At 41.2% G+C, this 16482-nt stretch overlaps 1 protein-coding gene across 9 annotated transcripts in view; it reads right to left on the reverse strand.

Moving 5' to 3' along the window:
* Positions 1-16482, reverse strand: part of caskin1 (CASK interacting protein 1) — a 151383-nt gene that overhangs the window by 79008 nt on the left and 55893 nt on the right. For all 9 annotated transcript variants that reach the window (XM_051940951.1, XM_051940950.1, XM_051940957.1 and 6 more), the window contains exon 2: positions 4924-4975. In XM_051940951.1, the coding sequence (XP_051796911.1) occupies positions 4924-4975 (52 nt within the window). The remainder of the gene's footprint in view (positions 1-4923; positions 4976-16482) is intronic.

Below are 16482 nucleotides of genomic sequence, written 5' to 3' on the forward strand. Positions count from 1 at the left end.
AACAAATTTCTGATCCAGTTCACATTGTTCAAATGTTTAGTTGTTTTCCTCCACAAGTGATTTCCTTGGAACACACCTGATATTCATTGTCTTTATCAGAAGTCTGATCCAGTCTTGTGATCAGTCTGTAGCTCTAGAGTACACCAGTCAATCCATTTAGAGCAAATATTGACCAATAACAATGTATCTGAGCACTTTTTGTAATACGTTACAAGGACATTTAGCTTCTTATTTATCACCCAGTAGCATCACGAAGGCGTCTGATTGGTTCTGATCATTCTGCAGCATCCAGAATAATTCCAGTGACACTCAGCCTGAGGATACAGAACTATCTTCAGCCAGAACAAGGAGTCCTACAAACAGACTGCCTGCCCCCCAAGAGCTCTGATCTCAGCATCATGGTGTAAATCTGGGATTACATGCAGAGACAGGAGACACTGAGGCAGCCTGTTTAGACTTTATATGAAGTTAATTAGCGAACAAATACTATTCATGGCATTATTTTGAAAGGATCGTCACTATGAAACCCTAATACTTTTGCACAGCACCATGCAGTAGATTCTGTACGTCGCTTTAAATGTAAAGGCTCCTTTCTTCTGGCATATTTTTCAAGTCTTTTCTTTCTGCCGGCACAAACACAGTCCCATCCACCACCAGCGCATATACAACTCTCTTGTAAATGCACTCTGGAGTCTCAGCGGGGATCTCCTCGTCAGGTTTTATAAATCCTCGATATGCTCTAAGTGCTTTGTTGTTGTCACAACTCGGCTCTTTAGTGAAATAAACCGTCCTCACGTGTCCACGCGACAAACCTTCCCTCTCTGTTCGTTCCACTCCTGTCTCCATCACCGCCCTCTCTGTTTCTAATTATCCTAATAACACAAAACTACTGACCAGCGTTCCTGCTGTTTATAATCACGGTGCAACACCAACCGATTGACACCACTTATTTTGTGTACACACACACACAGCGGACGAGAAATCTCTGACAATGAAAGCTGCCAATTTGGAGGGTTTTTTTATTTGCAGAGTGAGTTCATTATGAGTCTCCAAGCTACTCCCAAGAAGTGTAAATGAATCTAAAACGAATCCGCTGGTGCAGAGTCATTAACCACATACGCTCATTATACGCAAACATTTAACTTGAGCCATGCATTTCTATCAAAAACAATATTCATGACTTATTTGCGCAGCAGACAAACACACCAGCTGACACTGAGCGCTTAATACTGTGGGAGGAATTAGGGAGCAAAGAGGCAATAACAGTAAACACACTAATAGATTACACTGTTCAGTTTCACTTAGAGTGGAAGCGCCGCTCTACGAGGATTACTTTTAATCTTATCTTTACAGACACAACTTTATTCAGCACAGTCTGAAGGCCTCGTTTAGATTATTCTCGTGAGGGCAGAGGCTGGCATGACTCACACTGCGAGGAATTTGCATTTCTATCTCGTGTTGTTTCCGGCTGCACTGCGCAGACAATCATGTATCATGGATGAAGTGATGCTGCGGTGGCCATGCTGATGGAAAAAGTGACGGCCACCACGAAGATCTGGAGCAGCTTCGGAGTTCTTTGGCACAGATTCTCCTCCACTGCAGGAATGAACCGGATGCCTCCAAAATAAACCATTTGAACGTATAGTAGCAGCAAAAAAAAACAACAAAAAAAACAAAACATACAAAGCTAGCTTGGAAAATCCAAACTGAATCTCCATGTAATCTCCTATCTCCATGTTAGGAGATACAGGAGAGTCAGTTTGGCATTGGGCGAATTGAATCGCGTTTCCCTCCCGGTACAGTTTAGTACGACCAATCATAGCACGGGAGGCGGGAGTTAATGCTGCGTCATCTTCAGCGCCTGGATTATCCATAAAGATGATGGGGGGGGGGGGGGGGGGGGGGGCAAAGCGAATCTTTTTGTGGTCTCTTGGCGTTTTGGATGGCGTTAGTCGTTGCCTCTTTTCACTTGACGTTTCCGACGATGAGGAGGCAGTGGATGGCTCGTTACTTTCGGCTTCTTGCCATTGTTTGTACAGAGGAAAATCCCGTTCCAAACGTGTGAGTAAATTTAAGCAACTTTTACACATACACACCGACTTGGTTTGGCTCCGATTTAAAGTTATTCCTAACACCGCTAATTGTTCGGAAGGAGTCTTTTGTTGCGTAGCCTTTTCAAAAATAAGTGTTGTACTTGAGAGTACCCCGTGTATTCGCAGATTTTTGTGACAAAAACGGCAGTAATCGTTCACCGCGACGCTTTCTCGGCTGCATGCCATTGTTGTTTGGACTACATGGACTTCAAGGTCGATTTGTTTGTGCGTCACATCCATGTTACGCTGATTGGTTCTTTCTCGTTCAAGCTGCATTCGTTAGCCCCTCCTTTTTGAAATCCTGTCATCACAATGCCAGACTGCCTTTATTTGTATTTATTTTAATACATAAATAAAGTCAGTCTAGAATTTCCAGGCAAATCCAAAGCTATGATGAAACTCAAACACATGAGGACCACTAATGATTCCCAGCATCTCAGAATGAACCGTTGGGGGGGAAACTGTGAGAATCAGTCCTTCGTGTTGATCTCCATAATCATGTAAACCCAGCTGAGATGGTTTAAGATGATTTGGATCACAGAATGAGGGGAAGACAGCGAATAAGCTCTCAGCATATGTTGGAGAAGCTCCAGTACATGACTTCATGAAGCCGGTGAATGAAGACTGTGTTTTAGAAATTAACAATAATGCATTTAATTCTGATATTCGCTTTGTTTTCATTAACGCAAATCTCATTCTTTTAGTTGCCCGTAATGCAAGCTACTTAATTTCACTAATAAGCGCTATTCAGGGCACTGTGCTGTAGTGTGTACATTAATTAAAATGAGTAAAGCGCAGCCGCACAAAGGATTTATTACAGCATCAATCATATATGAGCTGCATTACGCTTGTAAATTGCAAACGATGGCGGCAAAGCAGCTTTAAATTATACTTGAAATGTGGCAGCTGAAGAAAAGAGTGAATGGAAACACTCAGCTTGAAGGACGTGCTGGAGAGAAAGTCATGTTTCAACCAGAGGAACCAGGAACTCGATTTAGAATCTGAACATTCACTCTTTGAGGTATTACTGCTTGATATTTCAAGAACTTTAGAGACTTTATTGGTTTGCTGAGCAGAGTAAGAGAGGCAGCAATGATGAGACAACAAAGTGAGCCACCAAGAGAAATAAAAGTTGATTTGCTGGTATTTTCATGGCTGTTGTACTCTGAAGAACCGATAAGAATCAAACACTGAGGCGTTCTCAGCCTGTCTCCTCTTTCATTTATTATTATCTCGTACACAGAATGACATGATGATGCTGTGGTGTTGTTTTCTTAGACTGCATTGTTGTTTTTTAGCCCAACGCTGACTGTTCAGATGTGGTAGAAATGCAAACATTAATGCTTGGCAAAGGGATTCACGATTTGTAATTTGAGGGTAGAAGAGACGGAAGTATAATCCAACAAAGGGCCCAAAATCAGCTGATGTTTCCATTTTTATTAATATATCCTTAATATGTCCAGATTTGAATTAAGAAATAGACAAACAATCCGATTTCACAGCAGAAATGAACATCTTCACATCCGGGTATAACAAATGTTTCGGTCTCTACAGCTCATTTTCCAATTTATGACAGCTGTCAGAGGTGTGATGTTTGATATAACTCACCTGTTTAAACTACTTAGACGCTTTAAGAGACAGGTGGGTAGTCATTATAGGAAAGTACAGACACTCCAAAGATGGCAACAGCTGGAACCACCACACTGAGCTGCAAAACTACTGTTGAGAAAACCTGCAGCGGGTCCATCCATCCTTATACACTTTCGATACCTTTACCTGCCACTGAGTGCAATCTAAGCTTCACTCTTGTTCCATCTCAGTTTCCATCACTCCATCTCTTTGCCTTCTTTGCCTCTTTTAACAACAGGGCTCTTTATATCTTCCAGGGTTGAGTTTCCACGGTTACTCTGGTTGTTCTTTTAAACCGTGAATCAAAACCTTCATTTTACCGTGAGATTTGGGGTGAAAACGAAGCTCATAAGGAACCAATTTAAATGCAGATGATGCAAATACTCTATAGTCATTGCAACTGAGTGATCAACATTTACTTCATAATGATAAATTAAAGCAAAAAGATTGGAGCTAGCCACTTTAAGACTGCAGATACTTTCATTCGTAGTCGTACTGGATATATTGTGACATATTTAATGGGTTAGATCTTAAAAGGATGTATTTGTCATCTACTCTTTCTTCTATTTCTGTCTGTTTTAGTTGCCAGCACTTTTAATTCTCACCATGGGATCAACTGCATACAACAAACTGCATGCTTTTACTTTATGAACCTGCTTTGTTTCTTCCCATCCTTTAGTCAAAAAGTAAAAATACAGTAAATGCAGCCGGTCTCTGTGAATGTTCTCTGTTACATAACGGAACCAGATTGCATGGATGCGGGCCACAGCTCTCCATTTGATGCTTTGTTTATTGTTTTCTGTGTGCTTTAAGCTGCAACTCACGAACAGGAGCTCACAAAAGGCACGTAGCCAAATGCTGGGACGACACGCGAGGCTTTTAATGGTAAAACGCCAGCAAAGAGGTCAGGAGACGCATATGTAACACCTATAATATCATGAAGCCATGCCATTAATGCTCTCAAAATGTCACACACACGGAAATAAACACGCCATATTTGTTTGTGCTTCTGCTGAGTGGTATGTAGGGTAATCCTCTGGCTTTTAATGCTACGGAGATAGAAGTGAAACCGCCATGATTATGCAGCTTTTATATGAATGGGAGAGAATGCAGGGATGGCGGGAGAGCGAGGATGGCAACGGGGATGGAGAGAGTGAGGCTGGGAAAATGAATGAATGACAGGAAAAGGAGGATAACTCACCCATCTGTATCCTGGAAGTTGACATTCACTTTCTTTGCTGAACCGAGGAGCTCTGAAACACATATAGAAGGAAACACGGGTTGATTTTTGCAGCCAGTAAACGACAGTAAAAGCTGACTGCTGCCTTTTATTTTTAATTTTTACAACATTATTGAACTACTGAGGACAGGTGCTCTTTTTCCCATCTGCAAGTCAAGAAATAAACACCAATTTTTCAAGTTTTCCTTAACCGTTTCTCCTACATGAAAGCAAATATGCCACTCACTATGAGTCACATCGTCATCACATCTCACCCTCTGTTTGCACAAAAGAATGTCATTTCCTCGGTTCCGGCTCCAGCGAAAGTGTGTATCTGTCTTTCTATCATTAACGTCATTCAGAGCACGATTGCTGCTGTGTGTGGTTACGCAAGAAGTGAGGTAATATGAAACAAACTCAACAATGAAGATGTGCAAATAGAAATAACATGAAAACATGGCAGATGTTCCCTGTTACAACCTTTTCTCAAGTAAGTTGTAAAAAGACAAAGCCATGTTTAATAAGTTTGGTTTAATTCTGCTGTTTGGTTTGTCAAATATTATTTAATAGTGCACAAAACATTTATTATTGTTGTTTCGAGATGGGTTTAAAAAGATAATCAACTTAAAGAGCCCATATTATGTCTATTTATGAGACCAGAATTTTACTTCAGAGGTCTACTAAAGTAGGTTTACTTACTTTAATGTTCAAAAAACACAAATTTGCTGTGATGTAGATGAGTAACAGAAGAAAAGCCTGGACTTTAAACAAAGCATTTCAGGCAGATAAAGAGAGAATAGCTCACTCTGGAGTGAACTTTGTAGGTTTGAAGATCTTTTACAATCAAATAAAAGCTATTAAACACTAAAGGAACCGGGAAAACCCTAATAAGCAGAATATAGGTTTAAAACTAGAGAACAGAGTCAATGCTAGCATCTCTGTGAGACCTGAAGCTAATGAAACACAGACAATGCAAACATGCAGGTTTAGCTAGCAGCTAAGCTCATCGTGCTTAGAGTGTTGCTGAATGGGGTTTATATTTTTTATTCTGGTAACATTTGCTAGTTGGTGCTTGATGAAAAGTATCGCTGAGGCTGATGGGAAATTAGCATTGCTGGTATTTGGTCATAATCTGAAAATTTGGACCCCATGATGGTGCTAGATAAAAAGTTAGGGTATGTCCATAGCTTATAATCCATCTTATCATAAGATTATTCCATCTGAATGACAAACTACATCATAAGCTGTGCTGCTAGCATGAAGAAAAAATTGCAAACAACATATTGCACTTTCATTGTTTGGGACATTTAAAGGAGGAAAACACAAAATTCAACAGCCAAACATGAAAGACAAATGTGATTTCTCATAGTAACAGATGTGTCTGTGCAGACCAAAGTTAACCTGCTTTGTTATACTATTATACAGAGCTCTACGAATGGAAATGTGACCTTAAACAGTCACTGAGAAGAAATCAAGTTTCCAGGAAAGGTTCCAGGCTGTTCAGCGATTCTAGGAAAGTGGCCAACCTGTTTGACTACAGTCATCATGTGATGCACAGTGGCTCAAAAAGGCATTTCTGCCACAGACAACTATTGGAAGGGGTAGCTATAAAAAGCTGAATACATACAATATACATACAAATTGTATCGTTATTATGTCAGTCAGTCATTTTGCTCCAATGCTCTGTAGGACCACCAACTTTCAAAGGAATAAAAAGATCCCCATCCTGGTGCGTGTTATCCAGCTCTCCTTAACACATCCATGATCCATTTCTCTGATCTCACTGATTCTCTCATTCTCTCTCCATCTCAGATCAGACGCCCTGGTGACCGGCTTACTGACAGACTAATGTCACAGACCATGTTGATCACCTCTCTCTTGATATGGCACAGCTAGTTAAAGGTCTATACACACAAATACAGTAACACGTGCTTCTGGAGTGACTTAGTAAAAAGGAAAGGAAGCTATAAAGTTTGATTCAGGTCAAGCAGTTCATACTGAGTTGAAACAACACACACAAACACAACATTCTGCTGCTTTCACCCTCATTATTTTTCATTTTCTGCCTCTTGTTTTTATGTCTCCTGTTAGCTGATGATGCAGAACTGAGGCACAGCGAAGATGAGGCTGCACTCTCCCTTTCTGCTCTTTCTCTCACTGAACCCCTCTATCTACACACACACACACACACACACACACATAGACACACACACACTCTCCCTCTAGGGTGCAGGAAACAGGACAGTCCCTCTATTGTCGAGGAGACAGCTCCCAGCGCCACTGGGAGAGGAACATTGATTTCCTAAGAGGCTATTTCTGGCTGCTAAATGCAGGATTCACTCATACAGTCTCTCTCTCACACACACAGAAACACAAGAGCTTTCAAAGTCCAGATCTACATCCTGTGTGTTGTGAGTGCGCCATAGATCCTGATAGATATCCACTAACACGCATTAATACTAAAGTGCACTGAAGCTGTGATAAAAGCAAGGAGAGTTCAAAGAGAGAAGCCTTTTTTTTCCCTCCTTTTTTGGGATTCACTGATAAGCTCTGTACAGTGGCTGATTCCATCCTACAAAATGACACATCACACACACACTCCAGTCTTTGTTGAGTCTTCTCCATCTGCTCAGCAGCCGCCAACCGTGACCTTTAAACCCATAACATCATGGCTGCTGGCCATCAACTCCGACCCCCGTGTCTATGTAGCTCTGTTACGTGACAAGCAAACGGACACGCCCGACGAAACAAGAGGGGGAAAAAATCCTCTGTTTATGTCATAACGTCTCTGACAGACCCTTGTGACTTAGAGCATCTGCTTTTCACTAGTCACAGGAAAAATCCACCTTACACCTGGTTCTTTTTCTGCAGGGTGGATGCATTTTGCCTCAATCTATTATCTGTGTGGCGTCGTGACGTTCTGCGGTTCTTACAAACTTCGTCAACTCCCTTCAAGAGCCTTTACACAGATTTAAAATCTAAATTCTCAGTAATTTTTGCTTTCTGATTGCTGATACAAACCATAAGTTGGAGCTTATGTCCCTGATTAGCTTCAAACTATGTCCAGCTGTCTCATTTTAAACCAATTTATGTCCATCCCTACATGATTTTGTGCTGAAATTAGCAAAATATCCTCAGCAGTTGGCTAAATTTGCACCAGCAGGTTTTGGAGGGTGTTATAAAATTATAATAATGTTATGATTAAATGCCCTTTATGATTTCAAACTAATGCAGAACTGTGCGACTGTGAACTCATATAACCCAATGTGCTCAGTAAGTTTCCATGATTAACTTTGGCCATGAAAATATAACAAGTTGGTCTTGCAAGCAGCCGGTTGAAGCTGCTCTTATAAGCACCTCTTCATTGGTTGCTCTTTCTACCCATGATATCTTTAGCATTCTTCGTAGCAACCACACTTCCGTAGCCTGGAGTCTCTTCTGCAGATGCTACATCTGCTCAGTCTTGCTATAGGGATGCAAAACGTGGACAATATCAAACAATATGCAGAAGAGAAACGCACATTTACCAGTTGAATAAAGTGGGTGAGAGTCTGCTTGAATCTGTAAAACTACTCATGATTGGTAGAATGTTGCTGGACGTTTGTCCCTAGTGGCCCAAACTGACAAATCGGGGACAAATTTTGCGTAACTGTGGTGCTTTTGTAAGAGAAGCCTGCCGGACCTCAGCAAGATGGCTCTGTTCAACTAAAAACACTCACTAAAAAAATCAAGACAGGATTTTCCTTGTCAAGATGAAGCGCCAACTTTGCATTCTGCTGTCAAACTGGCCTTTCTGTCTCCTCTGTAATGGATTTTTCCTGCGGAGCATCAGTGCAAAATGGCGAAGACGTTTGATGTAAAGGGTTGCTGACGAAGATGTCAGTGCAGCTGCTGCTGAAAATCAGTCCTATCAGAGATTTATAAAACAAACTGAAAACAGAATTGCTGATCACTAACAGCAGGATTTAAGAATACAGAAGTGAGTTCTATGGAATCTAAGCTGCCGGTAGTAACACGTGATGGCTCATGAATATTTCAGTGTTTTCACTTTCAGACTTCATAAATGTGATGGCCAGTAATGGGACGTCTGTAACATGCAATATTACAGCTCAACTGGATGAGTAGAAGAAGCTCAAACCAGCACAACACGCTTTAAACTCAGCGTTCAGGGCAGAACGACTCGATTAATCATCATCAGCAGACAGTTTAGAGACCACTGTGCATATAAACACGGCATACAACTCAGTCATGGAAGATAGACGCCTCGTGTTAAAGTTGTTGCCGTTATATCAGTGGTGTGTGTGTGTGTGTGTGTGTGTTACTGCAGGACAACCTCACAGCAGACAGTCATAACAAACAGTGAAACCATGGTTATAGACAACACTCCAACCGTCCACACCCACAGAGCTGCAGCCACATCGCATATTCACACACAAACACACTCGCATCCAAAACAAAAAACAACATTCATGCTTAAATGCACAGATAAAGAGGAGACACGCGACACGCCTCTAAACCATCTGTCTACCCCGCTGCCTGCAGCTTCATACGAGGCAGCTGGAAGGACGAACGCTGCACTCACTGTCAAAGCATCTGACAGCACCAATAGGTGTCTCCTTTATTCTACCAGCCAAGACATGTCTGAGCTGAGGGCAGCATCTGCAGTGCAAACCTTTACTGAATACAGAAGAATATGGCCGTGGAGCAGCTGCAACACCAGACATTTCAACAGCACAGTTTATCTGGACTTTTACTCCCTGAACCCCAAAACCCTAGCCTAGCCGCGCTAGACAACCCACGGCAACGAATTTAATTCTCTGCCAGGGTGGGTCTAGTTACCCTCCATAAGGCTCAAGGCTGGATTCTCCTAAAACTGGCCGGACCAATCACCATGAAGTGTAGAGTCAGAAGGCGGGCGTAACGAAGTGACGACAGAGGCGCGACGATTCTGACGGAAACAACCGGAAACAACTAGCCTAGCCGCGCTAGACAACACACGGCAACGAATTTAATTCTCTGCCAGGGTCGACAACAAAAACGACAACAGTCGTTGAGCTCCATTAGCACCAACTCTGAATAATCTTTCTGTTAACATGTCTGTAATATACTTGAGCTTCACCCATTGACTGTATAAATAAGGCTTCACCGAACAACCTCTGATTTTCGGCGCTCTAGGAACTATGTCAGCCTATTCGTTGCGCTGATTGGTTGTATACCTGCCCAACTGCTGCAGAGTGATTTGATAGACAACGTTTTAGCCCGCCTCCCTCCCTGTCGAGCGTGCCTCGACCCTTGTGCCTTCAGAAACATGGGTCTAGCTGGCTAGGCTACCAAAACCCACCAACAAGTTTTAAAAAACATATTTGAAAGAATTACAGGGTCAATATATAATTTCAGGACTTTTTGTATCATAGCTGACATTTTTGCTGTTTTCAGGCCTAAAACCAACATGGCCGCCTATAACCAAACACCACATGGCATTTTTACACAAAGATTCTTCTAAATATTATACATACAATTGAGTAAAATTGGAATTGAAAGTTATTGATAAAGATATTGTAGTAAACCTGCTGACTTCTTTATATTAAATAAGTCAGAAAGCCTTGGAGTCTTCCAGTCTTTTCTTCAGGAGGAAATGACATCATGTGGAGCAGGTCATGTGATCTGGATTTAACACACTTCCTGGAGAGGTGTTTTTGTAACGGGGAACTTAGTGGAAAGTGATGCAATTTGTTATTTTCCATATAGAATTTGATATATCGCCAAAAAAGAAATATCTGTCATGATTATCTCAACTTAATAAAAAGAACACAATCAAAACTATTTCTGAATCAGCTCATTTTATTATTGTTTAGCTAATTAGAAGGTGGTTGTTATTAAATTGGGACAGTTATCCAGTCATTTTTTATAAATAAGTGATTGTTTCCAAATTAAATAATTATGGAATTTGTAGAGACATGATCATAATGAACATGAAAACATTAGTTTTTTTTTCTTTGAATAAAAATATATGCAAGATAAATACCATGGACTTCAAAAGTCCCTCATTAGCTTGTACAATTGACCCTCCACCATTTATAAGCCAGAAACAGTAAAAACAAAAAGAATTTTTGTATTCCTAGCTTTCCAACAACCTTGAATGAATCATGTTTGATTCCATGAGGAAAATGAACCAAATCTGAGCTTAAAATAATCATATTTAATCAAAATTACTCACTCTCATGTCTCACTTAGAAAAATCTCCCAAAAACAAACAATTTGCACCAAATTAGGTTAAAATAAATCAACAAATCGCACAGAGAAGTCATGACTGGCTGATCCTTAACCAGCAGCCACATGACAAAATCCCTGGCAGCATTTGGATGAACTGTAGGCCGTGTTTATGCAGATCAGAGCGGAAACAAGCACGGAAACACACCTGATCAATAAGATAAATCGCTTAAAAATGGTTTAAAGTGGAGCTAGTTGTCACGCTGCGCTATCAGCATTTCCATGATCACAACTCACACACTGGAGGAGTTTAATGCAAATGAACTCAGACTCAGAATGCAACAATTTATTTCTGGTTGATACAGACAGAAAGCTTGCGTTCATATATTAAACTTTCAAGCTATCACAGAGGACTATCAGGCAGCTACAACAGAGTTTTAGTGCAGTTCTCTTTGCTAAGCCATTTTACTTAACAACCTGTTCTGTAATAACAGCTTTCCTAAGTTTGATCAGTTTAATAAATACCAGTTTTACAAGCAACTTACAGTTAAAAGCACACTGATTTGTAACTGAAGGGCACACTGCTGATGAAGCTGAGGACTGATGAAGGATACAAACTGTCCGGTCGATAGAACTAATAAACTGAGGCATTAATGTGAATTTTAAAACACCCCTGGAAGCTAATATTTTACAAAATCCCCTCAGTATTCTAGAATTATTCATTCTTTCTAAATTGAGTTTGTCGGCTGAACATTTCTGTACTTTCCTATGACATTATTAGCAAGAAAAACTAAATACCGCAATGTTTTTCCCAACATGGTGCAGCCTTAATAACAACCCTGTCAGACTGCACAGATGTTGTTTTGGAGTTGTCTCTCTTTCCATAAAGGTGCAGGACTTTATGTTGCGAAAATGAGCCCACAGTGAGGAAAAATGTGACAGGAGCAAATTAAAAAAAAAACACCTAAAAACTGCTCAGAGTTCGAAAGGTTAGAGTCGAGTTGAGATCTGAAGCTAAACTTCTCTGAAAGCGCTGGAGGCGAGCCATCTTTGAAAGCAGAAAAAGCAGAGGAATAAAAGTTTGTTATTAAAAAAACGTCAGTTAAAAATGATGAACCTTCTGGGATACTGAGAGGCGTTTTTCTGTGTGTCCAAGTCAGGATGTTGGCGTGCGTCTTAAGTAATAAGATAAAGCACAAAAATAAGAAAAACATTAGAATAGAAACTCAAACTCAGTTGGGTCAGGAGCTGTATGTGTGTGATAAAAAGTTAACGCCACAGTCAACTCTGCCAGACTTTTCAGGTCCTGGAGTCGTATTGATCGCTGTCTGTTAACACCCAGTAGAGGTGGAAGGTCAGAGAGAGCTGAAAGGCATTATGGGTTTTTTAATTGTGCTGTCTGTCGGTGAGCGAGCGCACAGTCAGTGGAGGTAAAAGAAGAGACAACACACTTCTTCAGGGGGGATTATTCTCAGTCTGCTGAGTCTCTGTTTTCTTACTCGTGGCATAAAAAAATGGGCTGATTTTATTCTCCTGAGAGGAGAAAAGAGAACAGTGTCACTGCTTTTCTTAATGTGTTGCTCTCTTATGTAATATCAATCATGGAGAGTCTCATGGAAAAATGACTTTTAAACAAGGGAATTTATTGTTCTATTACATCAAATGCTGTTTTATTACATTACAGATAGGAAAGGAAAAGAAGATTCCCTTCAGCTTCAGCTCTTCCTCCTCCATATTTCTCTCCCTGGCAGTGGAGGTGGAAAACAGCGAGCAGGACTTTCTGAAAGCAGACCTGTTGTCTTGGCCCTGATCGATCTGTCCCGTCTCCCCCCGGACTGTTTTCCCTCACCCTTCCACCCCTCTTTCTTTGCTTTCACTTTCTCCTCTCTTCACCCTTCCCTTCAGGTCTGCAAACTAGAAAGGTGACAGCACTTCTGCTCTCTCTCATGCAGTTTTTCCTTTTCTGTTCCTAGACTGGAGCACGAAAATGACACTGGAGCAGACTCTGTCCTCCTGCATTAATCCTGCATTATTAAGGTGGACTCTTCTCTTGAATTGCACGGTCAATCTATAATTGAAGGACTTTGGAAGTCCATGGGATATATCTTGCATACCTTTTTATTAAAAGTAACTGTTTTTTGTGTTCATTATGATCATGTCTTTACAAATTCCACAATTATTTATTATAGAAATCATCACTTGTTAATAGAAAATGACTGGATATCACTACAATGCCAACTAAATAACCGTCCAAATTTAATAACAACCAAAAACAGAGCTAAGCTGGTCAGAAACCCCACTTTAAATGAATGCTCAGTCAAGTTCCATTTACAAATACTCTCTAAAGCAACAACATCATGCCAAGTGAGGACCTCCCCTGGGAAAGAAAATTCGTCCTGTGACGTCAAAGTTGCCAAATGCATCCACGATCCCCCCCATGATGCTTCTACAAAGAGCTTGTTTTAAACGAATCTGAAGCCACGTGTTCGGATGTTTCTCAACCTTTCACATGTTTATACCCGCACGCTTTGACCTTTAATCAAAGATATTTTCCTACACGGACGTTCGTCTCTGTTGCACTGATAATTCAAGAAGCACATTTTTGTGTCCGTCGAGGCCTTGAAGTGCTCCGGCTGCCAGTCACATAAAGCAGGGAATGAAAGGCAGCTCTAAGTGCAGAACCCTGGGCATGCTCCCTCTATAATGCACACAGAGAATGGAGGATACAGAAGGCCACGTCTTCCCTTCACGCCTGTGCACTCGCATGTGTGTGTGTGTGTGTGGGTTGAATACTTTGCTTTAACCTGCTCTCTGTGACCTCCCTCTTCATGTTCTGACATCATAAAAGGACACGGTCATCAAATAAGGACCGGAGCTTTGTACCAGACATCATATAAGGACAGAGTGGGTCAGAGTGGGAGCGCTGCCAACGCCATCCTCTGCCTGCCAGATGCACAAATCTCAGCCCACGCGCACACACTCGCAAAGTGCTGCATCATGAATGCACACACACACAGTGACAGGCAGTTTCCAAGCCAAACACGCACATTGCATTACATTGATTTGCGAGAAAGTAAATAACTCAGAGGCTTCAATATAATTAATACGTTAATATAATGTAAATACCCATAGATGGATGAAGTGTGTGTGCGTGTGTGTGTGTAACAGCATGAAATCCACAGGAGATGTTTGATCCTCGTTGACCCTCCCTCCTCGCCGTCGCTGGTCAGAGCTTCCTCATCAGGTAACACAAACACACACACACACACACACCATCTGCTCACAGTTCACACACACTAAAGTCCTGGCACGGCCACAGTCGCACATTTGTGTTTAGAGTCACACATGTTAAAATGCACATGTGACCAAGCCAAATGTTTACATGACTACACACGTTTTCATATTATCTCCTTTGACTTTTTCTGATTGGTGCGTTTAACTTAACCAGTGGTGTCAAACTCATCTTAGCTCTGGTTCGATTTCCAGTGGGCCGAACCAGTAAAATCTGAGCAGAATAACCTAGAAATAACCACAAATCCAAATATTTCCTTTGCTTTAGTGCAATAAGCAATTTCCAGATCGCACAGTGTCTACAAGGAACACAACATTTAGTCACAGGTATCTGGAACTGAGTGATAAATTATTTTACTATATCATCAAAATGACAAAAGTCAGACAAAAAAGACAGAGAACAGCAAAAAAAGACAAAATATGACAAAAATGAGACACAAAATGACAACAGAACAATGAACAATCTAGTATTTTACTTCATGATCAAAACAACTTGCCATGGTCTAGAAATGATTTTAAATTAAATTGTTTTTACACTCTATGAAGTCGTCCTGCGGGCCGGATTGGACCCTCTGGAGGGCCGGTTTTGGACCGTGAGCCACATGTTTGAGCCCCCCACGGTAAAAAAAAGCCGACCGATGATCCACCGTGCTGGTTGATGATGTGTTAAACTCAGCTGTAGCTGTGAGGCGTCTGACTGTATTCTGCTGATCGACTGCCATCCAGCTTTCATAAAACATGCAGAGAAGCTCAGAAGTGGGCCGTCAGATCAAACGTGCAGCTCGGCTGGAACTCGGTGTTCTGCCAGAGAACAAGTCCGGCCAGGAATGGCGTAGCGGCGGGAATTGGAGGTAATTTTGGAGTTAGTTTCACATCTGTTGCTGTTTCCATCCAAGTAACCAACACTCATATGGAAACAGGTCACACTGCCCAGCACAAAAGGCACGGACAGGAGTGCATGACCTAATACTTCTACTGAGATATACATGCCCAGAGTTTTGGAGTGTTTTCCCTCTGTAATGTCAAAATGTTGAGTAATTCATTATACAACAGTTTTCATTGTTAGTAATGGAGATTTAAACAGAGACAACGCAGTAAGGACTCTGCTGTTGCATCATTGTTTCCTCTCCTGAGCTCCTTTACTGCTAATGCTAACGAAACAGCTTCTACTGCTGCTCTTTCACAATAAAAGCATCTCACTGGCACTCTGGGTCCACTTTTAATATCTACAGTTACAACGTCACTGATGATATTAAAGGCAGAATACACCAGTTTTTTTTACACACAACAAGCTCTAGGCCCGGATAAATAGTCTCTACAGTACAGTCTGGTGAAGGCCTCCTCAAAGTCTCTGACTTGGAAACTCCATTAACCCTCGTGTCGTCCTGAGGGTCAAAACTGACCCATTTTAAACTTTGAAAATGTGGGGGAAAATATTTTCACGGTGAAACTTCTGATATCCACATTTTCAACATTTTGGGGAATTTTTTAAACTTTTTTTTGGTGGGAAAAAAAGAAATATTAAAAATGTTTCTTAAGAATATTCACATAAAAATCAACCCAAAGATTTCCCAAAAAATATTGAAAATGTGAACATCAGAAGTTTCACTGATAAAATGTTTTTTTCCCCCCACATTTTCAAACTTTATAACGGGTCAATTTTGACCCACAGGACGACACGAGGGTTAAGTCAAAGCTTGTGAATTATTCGCCGTATCCGCTGCTTATTTTCTTCTCCACCTGAAGCAACACACTGAATTACTTTGCTGTTTTGTAGCCTGCTGCAGCAGAACTCTGGGAAAATACTGATTTCATGATGTTGCTGCAACCCCTCAGCCTGCAGCCCAACTCTCCCTTCCTACACACACACACACAGGGTTGCGTAGAGGCGGTTGCTAGGTAACAAGCATCCTCTAGTTCTTCCTACACATGGAGAAATGAACTGTACACACACCCAAAAACACAGGGATTCAGCATCACATGCACCCACACACACACACACACACACACACACACACACACACACACACACAGACGTCC

The sequence above is a fragment of the Acanthochromis polyacanthus genome, chromosome 21 (assembly GCF_021347895.1).
Source record: "Acanthochromis polyacanthus isolate Apoly-LR-REF ecotype Palm Island chromosome 21, KAUST_Apoly_ChrSc, whole genome shotgun sequence".
Classification (NCBI taxonomy): Eukaryota; Metazoa; Chordata; class Actinopteri; family Pomacentridae; genus Acanthochromis; species Acanthochromis polyacanthus.